This window comes from Cryptococcus depauperatus, chromosome 4 (genome assembly GCF_001720195.1).
Source record: "Cryptococcus depauperatus CBS 7841 chromosome 4, complete sequence".
NCBI lineage: Eukaryota > Fungi > Basidiomycota > Tremellomycetes > Tremellales > Cryptococcaceae > Cryptococcus > Cryptococcus depauperatus.
The window spans coordinates 2,141,905-2,157,852 of record NC_089471.1 but is presented as its reverse complement, the minus strand read 5'-3'; the positions used below and the strand labels follow the sequence as shown (position 1 = coordinate 2,157,852).

The following is a 15,948-nucleotide window of genomic DNA, read 5'->3' as shown; positions in this document are numbered from 1 at the left end:
TGCTAGTGGCCAATTGCGAAAGTCTCAATCAACATATGGCTCTCCTGTCTTCTTGATCCCAAAACAAGGTAAAGTACCGTACCGTGTGGTGACAGATTACAGGGCAATCAACAACAAGACAATCAAGAGCAGTTATCCGATACCTCGCTCAGATGCGCTAGTCGAACGTCTTCAAACTGGCCGAGTATTTACAAAGCTTGATTTGAAAGGCGCATACCAACTGTTGCGCATCAGAGAGGGAGATGAGAACAAGGCGGCGCTGAAGACGAGGTATGGTACGTACGATTCTCTTGTTGTTCGAGACGGGTTGTGCAATGCCCCCGCTAGTTTTCAGTATTTTCTCAATGATATCTTTGAGGACTTATTGGATGAAGGCGTGGTTGTTTATGTGGATGACATTGTTGTCTATGCAGACACAATGAAGGAGCTTACTGCCTTAGTTTACGAAGTGCTGCGTCGCCTGTGGGAAAACAAGCTTGTGGTAAATGCAACAAAATGTGAGTGGCAGCAGGAAGAAATAACCTTTCTAGGTCATAGGGTATCACACGGCAAGACACAGTTGCCTGATAACAAGATCAAAGCGGTAGTAGAATGGCCAACCCCAAAGACACAGAAGCAGCTACGAAAGTTCCTTGGATTCTCCAGCTGGTGCCGAAGATTTATCAAAGACTATGCTCACATGGCAGGTCCTATGTCAAGACTCCTACGTAAAAATGTTGAATGGGAATGGTCAGACGATTGCCAGAGATCATTTGAAGTGCTGCGAAATGCATTTACAGTTGATCCGGTCATGAAATTATACGATAACTCGCAGCAAGTCATACTCGAAACGGATGCGTCGGATTGTGCGGTAGGTGCTGTTGCCTTTCAATATTTCGAAAATGCACATACGGGAAGTTTGACAAAACATGCGGTGGCTTATTGGTCACGCATTATGTCTGATACTGAACGCCGATATTCTGTAGGTGAAAAAGAACTACTAGCAATTGTAGATGCTCTTAGAGAATGGCGTCATTGGCTGCTGAGCTGTCCGGGACCGATTCAAGTCATTACGGACCATAAAAACCTCGAATACTTCATGGTGAAGCGTCAACTAGGACGCAGACAAGGAAGATGGCTGGATGAACTTGCTGAGTTCAATTTCCAAATATACTATCGACCGGGTCGTGAAAACGATGCTGCTGACGCACTTTCACGCAGACCAGATTACCACATAGGTAAAGGCGTATCGATGGATGAAGCAACTAACCCTTCTAGTTTTGCACAACTGTTACCTGTTATGGAGGAGTGGAAAGAGAAAGAAGTAGAAAAGTGTATAAGAGGAGTCACAGTGAGCACGAATCCTGTTCAGAGAAACCTTTCATTGCGTGAAAAGATCATGGAGGGCATGATGATCGATGAGAAGTTGATCAAAATGCGCGCTCGTGGACTGCAAGTAGTAATCTACGGACGAACATTGCCGACTGATTGTGATGCTATTGGTTGGACGGCTGACGGGCTACTGACATTCAAAGAGCGAATAGTTGTCCCAGATTATAAAGATGCAAGGCTAGATATTCTACGAATGCGTCATGATTCAAAGTTCTCAGGCCACCCAGGCAGAGATCGAACATTGACAATGATCAAAAGGGATTACTACTGGGACAATATGAAACGAATGGTAGCCGGATACGTCAAGTCATGCCACGAATGTGCAAGACACAAACCAAAACGTCACGCGCCGTATGGCTTACTGCAGCCTTTACCAGTTCCATCTCGCCCATGGTCTGAGATATCGATGGATATGATAGGACCATTGGTAAAATCAAATGGCCATGATGCTATCTTGGTAATTGTTGATCGGTTCTCAAAGATGGCGCATTTCATTCCTGTCACGACGAGTCTCACATCGGAGACGCTTGCTAAACTCTTTGTACAGCACATATTCTCGAAGCATGGCGTTCCAGAGAAGGTAGTGTCTGACCGAGGTTCTGTTTTTATTTCTCAATGGTGGCGCGAGTTTGCTAAGCTTGCAGGAATGAGTAACGTATATTCGTCGCCTTACCATCCACAGACCGATGGACAAACGGAGAGGATAAACCAACACTTGGAGCAGTACTTGAGCATCTATACCTCGTATCAGATGGATGACTGGTGTAGTCTCTTACCGTGGGCAGAATTTGCTTATAACAATGCTCCTAGCCACAGCACTGGACTGTCCCCGTTTGAAGCCTTATATGGCTGTAACGTTCGATTCGACATGGACGCAATTGAAGGAAGGCTGGAAGCAGCAAAAGAGAATCAAGTGGATGTCAACACGTTTGAGCGATACAAAGGAATAGAAGAATGTATCAAACAGGCTAATGAACGGTCAACGAAGCAGTATAACAAGAAGCACTTGCCAGTGCCGAAAATGGAAATAGGAAGCGAGGTTTTTCTGAGTACCAAGAACTTGTCAACAGAACGACCTTCTGCCAAGTTGGAAGCCCGTTTCATTGGACCATATAAGTTGACGGCGTTCATAGGTAAAAACGCAGTAAAACTTGATCTTCCGCCGAGTATTAAGACAAGTCCCATCGTTCACATCTCTCGCATCGAGCCCGCGTATCCAAATCAAATTCCGGGTCGTGTCCAACCACCTCCGCCGCCAGTTGTTGTCAATGGCGAAGAAGAATATGTGGTAGAAAGGATTGTAGACTCGAAAAGGAAGAAGTCGAAGCTGGTATACAAAGTGGAATGGAGAGGGTACACCGGGCCGGAACAGTACGATTGGTTGCCTGCGGAAGAAGTGCAGAAACTGGTGGCCTTGGATGAATTCCATCAGCGGTATCCAGAAAAACCAGGCGGTCCTCTAGAATCGTTGGATAAAACGAAGAGGAAGAGACTTCAGAGAGTACACTGAAGAGAATGAACAGGGATGTATTGTGAAGTATATGATGAGTACTGATATGTTCATCGCACAGGAGTGCTTTATTTTTTTCGGTGGGAGAAAGTCAGACTGTTACAGTTCCACTGTAACCCCACGGAGATGGGTGGAAGTCCGACAGGGAGGAGTGTGTATTAAGTTCTGTATTTTGTATCTTAGTTCTTTATCTTCAATTCAATGCATGTCCAGGAGTAAAACTCTAGGCCTGTTGAATTAATACATATATAAATAACCGTGAAACCTAGTACCAAGAACCTTAGAACCGAGAACTCCTAGAACCCAAGCACCTCAACTTCCTCAACCCGCCCCAAAGAAACAATTATAGGGCAGGCCGTGACAGCATTGCTTATAACCTATTGTTACAGAACTGTAACACTTGGGCGGTGTCATGGAAGACTTGGATGGTTCAGGAGGAGGGGTTTCTACAGTGAAGCCTCAGATGCTGGCTTGTGAAGCATGCAGCCGTCCCAACAAGATTGGAAGTGAACCTTTAGGATAGTATGGCTGCACTGGAGTCATTGACACAAAAGCCACCCACGACTGTGCATGGAAAGACCCATAAAGGTAAGAGTAAACGCCACCCCTTTCATCACTCAACACTCTCTAGCCCATCGTGGTTCTTCTGCATCTATCCGTTCATGCCAAGCTTTGGCACGACTGACCAGATCCTACATCCCAGTCATTCCCAAGCCAACCTATGTCCACTTGAGTCCCAATTTGATGCATCGCCTTCTAAAAATCCCAACACCGTTCGCTCAACAATGGATCCAAGAAAAGTGAAATCACAACTCGCTACTCTATCCATTGTATTCGCCTATACAGTGCTTCTAAATCCCCGCCCGCAAACAAACGAGCAAGCGACAGATGTATCTCAAAGGAAAAAGGTTGGATAAGTCTGTTTTTGAACGTGGGATTGCCCTACATAGAAGCTTCGATATTCGTTTGGATTAGGTTAAAAGCAGAAAGCCATCGCCAGCTGTCTGCAAAATTCAACGTCTAAAAACGCTGCCACAAGTCTCGCTACTTTTGAACATTAATATTCCCACTGTAACTAGCAATTGGTCCTTGTTGAGCGATGAGTTTCATCAAAGATGGCCACCGAGAGCAAAATTATTTCGGCGAGGACAACGACACACAAAATGGTGGTGATCTCATTGCAACAATTGGCGCTAAACTCGAAACCTTGGAGTCGAATTCATCTTATCAAGATAAACAATATAAAGAAATGCTCAACCCCATTAGATCATCTTTAGGGAAACTGGAAACTGCGTACGGTGACAAAGCTGAGAATGTGCTCGAAAAACGCATGGAGCTTCGTAATAATACTCTTGGGAGCTTCATAAAAGCCGTGAAACTCACCACAACCAGTAGTCTCGACGCCGACACTGTGTTTAAAGACGCACTGGACGACTTGTTCTTGAATGTAGATATACTAGGTTTCCAGCTGAGGAATGAAATAACGCCATCTCAAAGCGGGGCGGGAGCTAGAACCGCCGCACAGAGCACTACAGACGTATCTAACGGTTGAACGGCATGGCCCCCCTTCACCGCCACGGAATTGGTACCGACAATACCAGTAATGGTGATAGACACCTGGGAAAAATTGGACATACTACATCAATGAATATGCATTTTTGACGTTGCGCGTTCCATCTCACTGTCAGGAGTTCGGTTGCTCTTGGGCTTGGTCTGGGAGTCCTTGGGACGAGTGGAGTATCTACGAGTATCTCTCTAGAATAGACGGAGGCAGCTATCAGATTGATTCCCTGGAGAACTATGGACAGGAAGATCTTCTGTTAGACTCTGGGTATTACAGGGGATATAGCCAACAAATAATGATGCAATTCCGCTTGCATCATTGTGGCTTTTTTGGTTCAATGCATGTTAACTAATGGTTGGTATTTAGTTCATGGCAGGGTGTCAGCTCTTGAATCAGGTTCAGTGCAAGTTGACACAACAAGCGGGACAGTACTCCAGAGTCTGAGTTCGGTAATGGATTTCTTGACACTACATAAAGTAGAGACTGCTCGTATCAACCATCGAGAGTGATCAAGTAGTACTTTTTGGCCGCGAGCCAGAACGTGGCTTCCCATTACAACACCACAGAACCCGTGCCTCTATACTTCTAACATCGTGCAAGCCACTAGGGCTTTTTCGTCGTGTCCTCCTATTCGTCCTGTATGTCCCAGACCGAGCCGATTTGAGATAACTTGCCGCCGCCGTGTGTTACTATTCTCTCGACGACTCTCTGCACCGCATCAACCTCTTCGCGCGTCAGGCCGAGTCTCAAGCATCCTCTCAGATGCCAGTCAGTCGGTCCCTTTAAATCCTGGCACATGATGGCTGGTAGGATGACCAGTTGCGATTCAGTGATGTCCAACACCGAGTGATCAGAGAGGAACAGTCCATACGAAATGTCAGTTGAGATCCATTCTGATCGTGTTGGCGACACTCAGAACCACTATCCGTATTCTTACCAACGTCCGCATGCGCACCGCACGCCGCGTGATTTGTGTCTTGAGCCCCACGGTATATGGCGTTGAGATGTCGAACCGCCCTCGCGTGGTTGCCCTTGTCAGGTGTCCATCCCGCTCTGTATGAATCCCTCTGGTATCGCTAGACACGCGAGAGCAGTCTGTAGGGCCTCTCGTACCTTGTGAACGAGTGATCCTGGTCCTGCTCTTGCTCCACAGCCGCTAGTGAATGAAACGCCAGCATGACTTTCGGAATGCCATTGAGGATTATACACTTGATCATAGTCTCTCTCAGTCTTCTGACCAAGTGCTTCCGTGACTCCGGCGTGTTGAGATGCTCGGCCTGCACGACGTGTTGGTACAGTGCGCCAATGTGTGATTGTTGTCCACTCGCGATCAGCGCAGCGGCCTAGAGGATGAGGATGATCGAATCAGCACAAGTCATTGGACATATCGGAAGACAAACCGTCGTGAGATACCAACACTCCTGTCTCCATCTCTCTGGAAACGCCTGCCTTGACCAAGCAAAGAGATCATGGATCGAAGCATCCTGTGTCGTCGTCGGCAGCGTGCGCGCCACCAAGTGCTCATTCCCAAAGTCGTCTTGAGCTTTTGCAACGCCACTCGAGGGCCGGATGGACCTTCCATGCTTGACGCCGGACGACATAGTCGCAACACTCCAAGGTCCAAGGTTATGTCGGCCGTGGAAACGTCCGATCGCGACTGTGACTGTAGAGCGATACGACAAGAAAGGAACAATTTTTTGCATCTTGACGGCAAGCTTATCAACTTGTCGTGAATGATAAGTTGCAGTTTACTTATCTGAGGTGCGCAACTAATGTTCACTTGTTCAGTTTCCCTTTATGTGTCTACAAAGCTGAATTATCCTGTTGTGTACTTTGTTCGCTGTACGGTTGATATATAACGTAGAACCCTTCCATAGTCTTTCTCCTTAGAGATGTATCATAAGTCTCCAGCTTAATCACTCTATTCAATCATACACTTCATCCTCTATTATCATTCATACCTCTTTATCCTTCTATCAATAGTATTATCAGAAACACTCTCCTATTCTCCTCTCTCCAGCCTTCTCTCGAGCTCGCCTTTCCTGACAAGCATGGCAGTAGAAGGGGAAATGGGTAGGCGATGCGATGCGATCGCTCTCTTCCATCAATAGACCATGATTGGACTCACTCCCTTGTTCAGTTCCTGGCAGCTTCTTCGTCTACGCTCCCAATCACGGCGCCGCCATCTTCTTCACAATCGCATTCAGTATCTCAGGAATAATCCATTTTTGGCAATGCATGTGAGTATCGTGCCGCCTTGTGGATTCGATACACTTGTCTTCTCTTTACGTTTGCACCCATTTCTGCCCGTGTCACCTGCTAACGACAAGTTTGCTAGCCACTACAAAGTGTTCCGCATGACATGGCTTCTCGTTCTCACCAGTTTTATCTTTGCGGCCGGGTTTGCCATGCGAGCAAAGGGCTCGTGGGATTATAGCAACCTCGATGTCTACATGGGCAGCACCATCCTCGTGTATATGGCTCCGTGAGTGTTGCTGCCGGAACGCTTGATGCCAACATTGCCCTAACTTATGTCACTCGAAGGCCTCTCGTCGAACTGGGCAACTTCCACATCCTGGGTCGCATCCTGTACTATGTGCCCTACTACGCCCCACTCCATCCTGGGCGGACGTTGACGACCTTTGGCGCGCTCCAGCTGATAGTCGAAATGCTCAACGGTATCGGTGTTGCATGGTTCGCAAATCGCAGCCTTCTGCCCAAGTTCTTCAACATCGGCAGTGGCCTTCTCAAGGCATCGCTCATTATCCAGCTGGCCGTCATCACCCTCTTCGTGTCCATTGTATCCGTCTTTTACCGTCGCTGCAGACGCGCCGGCATCCATACCCGCAACGTCCGCGTCCCAGTCTTCATTCTTTATACGAGCACCTTCTTTATCTTTGTGCGCTGCGTATTTCGTATTTCGAACTGTCGAGATATTCGAAGTATACCACATTGCCAAGGCTACCGCCGCGGTCGTGCACTTGAGTCCGCTGCTCCGATATGAGTGGCTTTTCATGGTCTTCGAAGCATCACCCAGGTTTGTCGCTTGCGCAATATGGAACATCTTCCACCCGGGCCGTTACCTTCCACATCGACATCGCGTTTATCTGGCACGAGACGGCGTTACTGAGCGCAACGGTCCGGGTTGGGCAAATAACCGCTCGACTTGGAAGACGTTCGCCGACCCCTTTGGCTGGTTTCAGAGGTCTAAACAAAAGGAAGAGCCTTTCTGGGAAACAGACGGAATTGAGCCAGCGTCGAGACAGCTTGCATAGTCTAGAATGGTCCTCTTTTTGATACAATGTCCAGAGTCGATAAAACGGTGGGAGATGGAAGAAATTGAGAGAAAACGGGGAGTGTCACGAATGGGTAGATTGACTGAGCTGAATGGTTGACTTGCAGTTGACAGAGACTAGAAGATAGATGGATGGATGAGTGTCTCTGACTTTGCAATCTTGGAAGAGGAAAAGATAAGAATAAGGACTAAAGGTGAGGTATGATTAGACGTATGCTACATCACTGGAGAGAGGATTATAGATGAAGACCTAGTATATATAAGAAGGAAACAGAGAACGACGGATGTACAAATGAAGACCAGAATCTAGTAACGCGGCGGAAGTGACTAAGTAAGAAATATAGTAAAAGCGGACATTAGTCCGATGTCCATATTCATTGCATTAGTGGTGTTTTTCTTGACATACCCCGTACATAATATACAAATGAGAAACTTATATAAACAATGCACCTCTCATCCTCAGGAGCGTTCTAGGAGGTGCATCGGCAGCTCTACTCCCCCCTTGTAGGTCTTGACGTCTCGTCAAGGCATCTGCTTTGCCCATTTGAGCGCCGGAGCGAGAAATAATCTTGAAATTGAAATTGGCCAGCATCTCTGCCCAGCGAGCCTGACGACAATTCGGCACTTTGGAAGTTGTGAAGTACTCAAGTTTTTGTGGTCTGTGTAGACCGTTATTTCCTTAGTTCCTTCCAAGTAAGCTCTCCAGTGCTTGAACGCTTCTACGATTGCTAACATTTCCTTATCGTAGATCTCGTAGTTGAGCTCTGCGGGAATTAGTTTTCGTGAGTAGAAGGCGACTGGATGTAATCGGTTTTGATCGTCCGGATGTGATAAGACGCCAGCAATTGCATAGTCCGAGGCATCTGTTTCCAATATAATAGGTGTCATAACCCTGAATTATGACATGGAATATAGCCAATAAATAATAATGTAATTCTGATTGCATTATTGTGACCTTTTGGTGGGAGGGCGTAATTTCAATTATTGGTATTTTCATGACAATGAATGCCGTACAAGCCGAAATTGCTGCACTCGGCGAAGCGAACCATTCGACTTTCACCTTCATAACCCGCGTGGGTCCTATGTGCCCAGCCTTGCCCGTTGATAGTTTTTTTGCCGTTGCTGGAGTAGAAGGGAATGTCATTGACATCTTGGAAGGCCAAATAGCTTCAGCTAAATGCACCTGAGAAAGCCAGTGTTAGAGCCATAATCATCACGAGTAGCATCCCCGGTGACTTACCGTCTACGTGGGCAATGATTAAGCCATCAGGCTGGAAAGAAAACGTTCTACTGTGCTTGAGGCAGAAGGTGCTGTGATTGGTCGAAGCGATGCGCCCAACTGCGCTGAAGAATTGAGCCATGGCACTAGAAGCCAATAGCAGCAGCGCCGCAAGTATCGTCAACAAATTGGCACTGGTAACACGAACACGTGATTAGAAGAGGAGAGGTCACGAAAAAGTGCCACATGAATTTTGAGCTGAAGTGATAATCTGACTTTTCTGTTAACATACATTCCGTTTCAGTGGGCATCACATGGCGTCAAATCCCGAAGAAACAACTGACAGCGTAAGGAGATGGACTCGGCTAACTGCTGAGTATTGGAGATCCACAAGCAGGCGCCGAGACAGTTTTTTCTAGCAGAGACAATCTCTCATTTTGGCTCGTCGCCATGGAAGCAGTAGGATGATTGAAGGCTGAGCTTGGAATCGATGTAGACAATGAGAAAGAAAGAGAAACTGAAAAGGGGATTAGAAAAGGGTGAATGTTTGCCAGTCAAAGGGTTTTTTGAGAACGAGTCAATGATTTGATCCTGTTTATATATAGCATGTAGATGAGAGTATATAAAACGGTAATGAGAATTTTGCTGGAGCACTGAACTACGAACTATGTAATTAGGCGTGCTAATTGCCTGTGTGCCTATCCACAATGTGCGCTGCATCAATCCATCACTCATTCCTCAAAACCATTCTACTCAGTTTTCTCTTGCACATATCCTCTATACAATTCTATCACAATTCCTTCTCCCGACAATGCAGACACTGGATGAAACACTGGGAACTAAGAACGTGCATGCAGCCTTTGGCCAGCATGAAACACTCCAGAAGGACCTCCAGTTGGCCTACAAAGACAGCATAAACTCTAGGAGGTCAGTCTTTCAGTGCCCCATCGGAAATTGGAGGAAGATTGCATTTGACTTGGAGATTGCCGCGAGTGCAACATTGGCACGTCAACTGTCGGTGTCGAGGGCAGCCAAGCTATAGATCCAACTGGGGTCGGATCTGCAACAGGTTTATCAGAAACTGGAGGCACAATCAAGAATTTATGAGATGGCGTGTACGAGCAGGGAATGATAGATAGGCATGCAGGTGACTTGGATGCCTAATCAGGGGGATGCATATTTTTGCTAAGTTTTGAGAATGTACACAAGATTATTAAGAAGATATGTAGAGCTGACAAAATACTAAATCACAGATAAGAGAGAAAAGTAAAAATGGAAAAGGAATTAGACCGTATGGGCAATTGAATCATACATTACGGCGAAAGCAAGTACGAAAGAAAGTGCAAGCAAGAGCACAATGGCAAGAACTCAGACAAAGTCGAAAGCAACACACCATAGACTGAAGCAGAAATTGATTACGTAGTTTGATACAGCATTTAACTCGAAATCTGGCCACTGTTAGCACGCGTACTGCAAGAACTTGGCTGAGAGCCGCATACCTCGATCAAGGCAGGACCAGCGCCAATGGTGTCATCAGAGACGGTATCGTTGCAGCTCGTCAACACGGCGTAGGTCTGACCGGCAAAGCCCTCAGGGATCATGACGGAAAAGCCTCCATCAACAGCAGTAGCCTCGACAAAGGTGGGGCCGGTGACAGAGATGAAGGCAGCGTACACTGGGGCGTTACTGTTGCCATCCTTCGAGGTGTAGCCCTATGATAGTATTAGCCACTGCATGTAGGTGTGGGTAGACGTCGACCCTGGCTACTTACGGAGGTCAACAGAGTGACAGTGCTGCCAGTCTTGGGGGTTCCAGACTTGGGATCCACAGTTACAGCGGGGAAAGCCTTAAGAGGCAGAGCGGGGTTGCTCTCCGGGCAAGACTTGATGAACTGCGAAGCGAGGGAGTACACTTCGTTGATGCTCAACGGGGTGTCGAAAGATTGAGGGAAAGGAGACTGGTTCTTGGAAGCTCTAAAGTACGACGAGTGGCGAGCCTCGACGGTAAGGATAGAGCCGGCCGCAGTGAGGTAATCCTTGTTCATGATTTCGGCGGCAGCACCTAGGTAGGCAGAAACACCAACGCCCTCGAGGACAGACGCAGTAGCAATAAAGCTGTTCACATCGGTCACGCCAAAGTCGTACGTGCATTCGGCAACGGGAGTGACACCAGCGGCTAATTGAGACGCATTAGCAACGTATACATCATTCGATACACGCAAGTAAAGGATGCAGCATACCGTTCAGAGCAGTCGTGAGGAAGCTGGCGTGTGCCGTCTCGTCCTTGGAAACTTCCTTGAGGTTGGCGTAGAACGTGGCATCGAAGCCAGCATCTGCAAAGTCCTTCTCGGAAAACTTCGCAAGACCATCACGGTAGAACTTGTCCTCGAGGTGCTCCAGGGTCAGAGCATAGTTGAGAATGATGCCTGCAGTTTGCACGTTAGTACATCACTACATCCACGGTTGATTGTGACCAGGAGTACTGACCGTCATTGATAGCATCACGCTTCTTGACAACTGGAGCTGCAGCGACGAGGCCGGCAGCAACAACAAAAGCGATGGTGGCTTGGGAAAAGTACATTATGGATAAAGCAGGAAGTGATAGTTGGGATAGTCATTGGAGAGAGTACTTTATAGGCAAAGAGCAAAAACGAATGTGGTGATGGTGAGAGCGAAGATCGAGCGGAACGAGAAAACAGTGGGACGAGGAAACAATGGGACGAGAAACGAATTCACCGTAGTTCGCCGCAGTGGCGCGCTTGCTGGTTATTATTAGCTGCGTAGGGCGATGAAGCACGGACATCGGACGTCTCCGTTTATTCTATACCGTATTCATCCTTTCTTCTATAGGACAGGTTTGTAAGAAGTTGTATCCAACTTCTATTTCTTTATCCGCTGTTTTTGGTTCCGTTTGAAGTGTCAGAATCAACGATCCAATCATTCTTGGGTCACGTGATTAGGTTTAACGGTCAAGGATTTGACCCCATTTATATAGATAGCATATGATAATGTCAAAGAGAGAGTAACAAAGTTTGTAATGGGGCTAGATGTAAGTACCTCAGCACTCTACACTGCCACTGGTAAAGACCGAAGATAAGTCCCTCAACGAAGGACGCTTGAAGAATAAGGAAATGGGTATATATATTGGTCAATTGTAGAATACTTTTACTTGAGATACATCATTTCAATGCAAGACCATTGCTAGATTTGCTGTATCAGAACATCCTTTGCCATAGCTATTCCATGTTTACACCTGGTATACCTAGAAGATAGAGGCAACAAGCTCAGCGTGGCACCAAGTGCTTTCAAGTATCCTGTACATGATATTTGAATTAGAAACTTGTATAAACAAAGCACCCCCTCACCCCCAAATTCGTTCTAGATGAGTTTGAGGATCTGGATTCGAGTATGATTGAGCGGCAGCAGAAAGATTAGTCATAATTCTTGACGAGAGCGACCTAAGGATGATGGCCAAGATCTTTTTGTTTTCTTCGAAGATAGCAGTCTTGCTCAAGTCCAAGGGTTCGCCAGATTTTGCATCCTGAGGAGGTTAAATTTCCAGATCTTTTATTACTAAGACGCCCTCAATAGATATTTCCCACTCGCTATAGTTCTATGCTCCCTTCAAAACAATGACATAGCCGTGTCCAATTAAGGTGCTTTCTGATAAGGTGTAGGTATTATCGGCCTTGCAGTATTTGCCCAGGTAGAAAACTATCTGTGTTAAATGAGAGTCCAATTCTTATTATTTAAAAACGAGTGACTTTCGTCAGGACTCAACACAGAGTAAGACAGCTTGCCTTTTGCTCCTTGAGCGTAGAGGCTTGTCACTGGGATTCCCAGATTCTTATACCACCCTTGTATAAAAGGGCAGGGCCTGTTGTTCCGTGAAGGGATTGTACAGGGTTTTCCTCCAGTAATTGACTAGGTGTAGCTTGTTTTATTGATAGTGTTGCTTTGTCTTTTGTTTGCTGCTAAGTGGCGAGGCTCATAACCTGTCGGTGTAAGGTTAATTGTTATATATACATTATATATATATACTAGTATAAGAGTAAATGAATACGAAAAGCTAACAAGTAAACGCGTAGACAATTCTATTCAGTCACGTGGCATTTAACCGTCTTAATATGAAATATGGAAGTGGAACATACAGTGGGCGCCAAAATGTTTCAATGTTTTCTTATTTTGGATTGGATCACCAATAACTTCCGAACGATTGCAGCGGTAGCTATCGAATCACGATGCAAGGTACGACTACTCCTTAGCTCTACAACGCATCTTCAATGACGTCATAGACTGTCTCTATCGCTGAGCTATGCGGCTTTGAAAACAGAGGCAACATTGAAACATTTTGGCACTTTTTTTTTGAGAACATAAATTCATGTTTTTAATACTTTATATAGCCTCCCTTGGCACGAAGAACCGCCTGTATCCTCCGTGGCATACTCTCTATAAGGCTCTGGCAGACTGAGACCGGTATCTCATCCCAAACCTTTTCAATCCTCTCCCAAAGTTCTAACATGCCTTTGGGCTCATTTTTCTCCCTTTTGAGCTCTTTTTTGAGGTAATGCCATAAGTGCTCGATGGGGTTGAGGTCGGGAGACTGAGCGGGCCACCGCAAAGTACTCATGTTGCAATTTTGAAGCCACTCGCTAGCTTTTCTGCTCGTATGTTTGGGATCGTTGTCTTGTTGAAAAATGATCTTGGAGCGGTTGAGGGCATAGTATTCGATGGTTTGTTGTAGTTCGTCTTCCAATATTGCGCAATAGAGGTCCGCATCCATCTTTCCTTCAATCTTGGCTGCATAGCCCACACCGTACCACGTCATACATCCCCAAATCATGACACTTCCACCACCAAACTTCATTGTTCCAATCACCGATTTCTCATCTAAGCTCGATCCACTACTAATCCACACCCGATTGTTCCCATCTAGGCCTAGGCGATTGATCTTGGTCTCGTCTGACCATATGACCCGTTTCCAGTCATCCACAGTCCAGTCTTTGTGCTGTTCTGCAAACTCCATTCTTGCACGCCTGTGTTGTGATTTGAGGAGTGGCTTTTTTTTCTTCGTTACGTTTTTAAACCCAGCGTTTTTCAGGCACCGTCTTATTGTATTTACAGATGCGTTGTTGCCGGTTATGGTGTTGGCCATCTTTGTTAGTTCTACAGCATCTTTTGCCTTGTTACGTTGGATTAAAGAGGCTACCGAATCAATTTCAGATTGGGACAATTTCGATTGGCGGCCTCTAGCTCTTGGAGTATCCGACGAAAAGTGTTTAAAACGGATGCGGCTGATAGTGCTGGCGCTTAAGCCTAGTTCTAAGGCTATTTGCCGGTACGAACGGCGGGTATGTAGCAATGAGATCGCTTTGTTGACTTGGGTAGTAGAAACAGCGCGCATGATTATTGTTCAGGCAGCTGAGCACAAACGTCTCCCTTTTTATACCATCGCGCTACGGATGCGGGATGACGCTACATGCGGAATGACGTATTGAAGAGGTGACGTCATTCAGGGCCGTGTTGATGGAGCTATAACGAGTTTTGTATTTTCAAAAAAAAAGTGCCAAAATGTTTCAATGTTGCCTCTGTTTTCAAAGCCGCATAGCTCAGCGATAGAGACAGTCTATGACGTCATTGAAGATGCGTTGTAGAGCTAAGGAGTAGTCGTACCTTGCATCGTGATTCGATAGCTACCGCTGCAATCGTTCGGAAGTTATTGGTGATCCAATCCAAAATAAGAAAACATTGAAACATTTTGGCGCCCACTGTAAATGAAATGGTTGAGACGGATAAATGTCACGTAACGAGACAGTATTGTACACTCGTTTACTTGTTAGCTTTTCGCATTCATTTATTCTTACTTTATTACATGCAAATATATATACATATGAAACTACCAACCCTTAACATGGCCCTCCCCTCCCACAATAAGCACAAAGATCGTTTCTTCGCCTGTACTCCTTTTCTTCCAACGTAAGACGCCCACGACGTCGGCGAACAGCGTTGGTTTTCATCGGCGTATACGAGGGTTGAGCAGGAATTGGTGTATGCCTAGGAGCAGGCTCCTGTGGAGTAAAAGTCTGTCGGGGGTGGCCAAATGAATTGTTGATCTTTTTCTTAGCTTGGGTACGCTCCTTCCTTAGATTATACAACAGGTCATCCAACTCTACTGACTCCTTAATCAGTGCTTGGATGGACACAAATTTGCTAGGGCTCAGGATTCGGTCCTGAACGTCTTCCTTGAGGCCCAGGAAGTAATTGTATCGCTGGGTCTCATCGTCCATGCTGATATGGGACATCCATCCTTGGAATATGGCAGCATAAACTCTAGCAGAACTTGTCTGTCGAAGGTTGCTTAGCTGGTCTCGCGCCAACTCGCTGCCCTCCTTGATTCCAAATGCTTTCTTGAATTCCTTCCTGAACAGGGACCAATCGTGGACCCAAGGAGGTTGTTGTTGTTCGGGTCGAATCAGATAGAACATAACCCATCGAAGGGCATAGCCCTTTAGTAGGTTTGTTACAAAAGCGATCTTTGCTTTGTCATTTGAGTACGTCCTTGGTTGGACTTTCAAAACCATATCACACCTAAGCAAGAACGACATTGCTTCCTCTCTCCGGCCACTGAATGGCGGGGGACTAGGCATATCTGGCTCCAGAAGAGAGAGGACAGGGGCCTTGGATGGTACAGTAAGGATAGAAGGAGCTGGAGGGGCCGCAGACTGAATATGAATGGCTGCAATCGATTTTTCGAGTTGGGCCAGGCCGTCCAGTATGTTTTGGCAAACGTCTGGGACGCCAGGAGTTGCCTTTCCATCTTGAGATGGTTGCTGGGTAGGATTGGACATGATCATCACAGTAATTGGGATTAAATAAAAAGGGGAGGAGTATAAAGATAGTGTTATGAATACAAATTAACAGGATTTCTGTTGACATAAAGGGCAACCAACGGAATCTTTTTAATCCGCCAACATTACTGGCGTTTATCCT

At 46.2% G+C, this 15,948-nt stretch overlaps 4 protein-coding genes across 4 annotated transcripts; 2 read left to right on the top strand and 2 right to left on the bottom strand.

Moving 5' to 3' along the window:
• Positions 1-4,130: 4,130 nt before the first annotated feature.
• L203_104147 (uncharacterized protein) lies at positions 4,131-4,433 on the top strand (the record flags this gene model as incomplete). Its single annotated transcript, XM_066213535.1, has 1 exon — positions 4,131-4,433. One exon carries the CDS (start codon positions 4,131-4,133, stop codon positions 4,431-4,433), a length of 303 nt encoding a protein of 100 aa, XP_066069632.1.
• A 639-nt stretch (positions 4,434-5,072) lies between these two features.
• Positions 5,073-6,046, bottom strand: L203_104146 (uncharacterized protein; the record flags this gene model as incomplete). The annotated part of the gene is made up of 4 exons (XM_066213534.1): positions 5,073-5,338; positions 5,383-5,498; positions 5,559-5,788; positions 5,846-6,046. 4 exons carry the CDS (start codon positions 6,044-6,046, stop codon positions 5,073-5,075), a joined length of 813 nt encoding a protein of 270 aa, XP_066069631.1.
• A 450-nt stretch (positions 6,047-6,496) lies between these two features.
• L203_104145 (uncharacterized protein) lies at positions 6,497-7,720 on the top strand (the record flags this gene model as incomplete). The annotated part of the gene is made up of 5 exons (XM_066213533.1): positions 6,497-6,518; positions 6,586-6,685; positions 6,784-6,930; positions 6,990-7,139; positions 7,216-7,720. 5 exons carry the CDS (start codon positions 6,497-6,499, stop codon positions 7,718-7,720), a joined length of 924 nt encoding a protein of 307 aa, XP_066069630.1.
• Positions 7,721-10,395: 2,675 nt separating this feature from the next.
• On the bottom strand, positions 10,396-11,539 carry L203_104144 (uncharacterized protein; the record flags this gene model as incomplete). The annotated part of the gene is made up of 5 exons (XM_066213532.1): positions 10,396-10,407; positions 10,459-10,671; positions 10,731-11,134; positions 11,199-11,384; positions 11,446-11,539. 5 exons carry the CDS (start codon positions 11,537-11,539, stop codon positions 10,396-10,398), a joined length of 909 nt encoding a protein of 302 aa, XP_066069629.1.
• Positions 11,540-15,948: the final 4,409 nt, after the last annotated feature.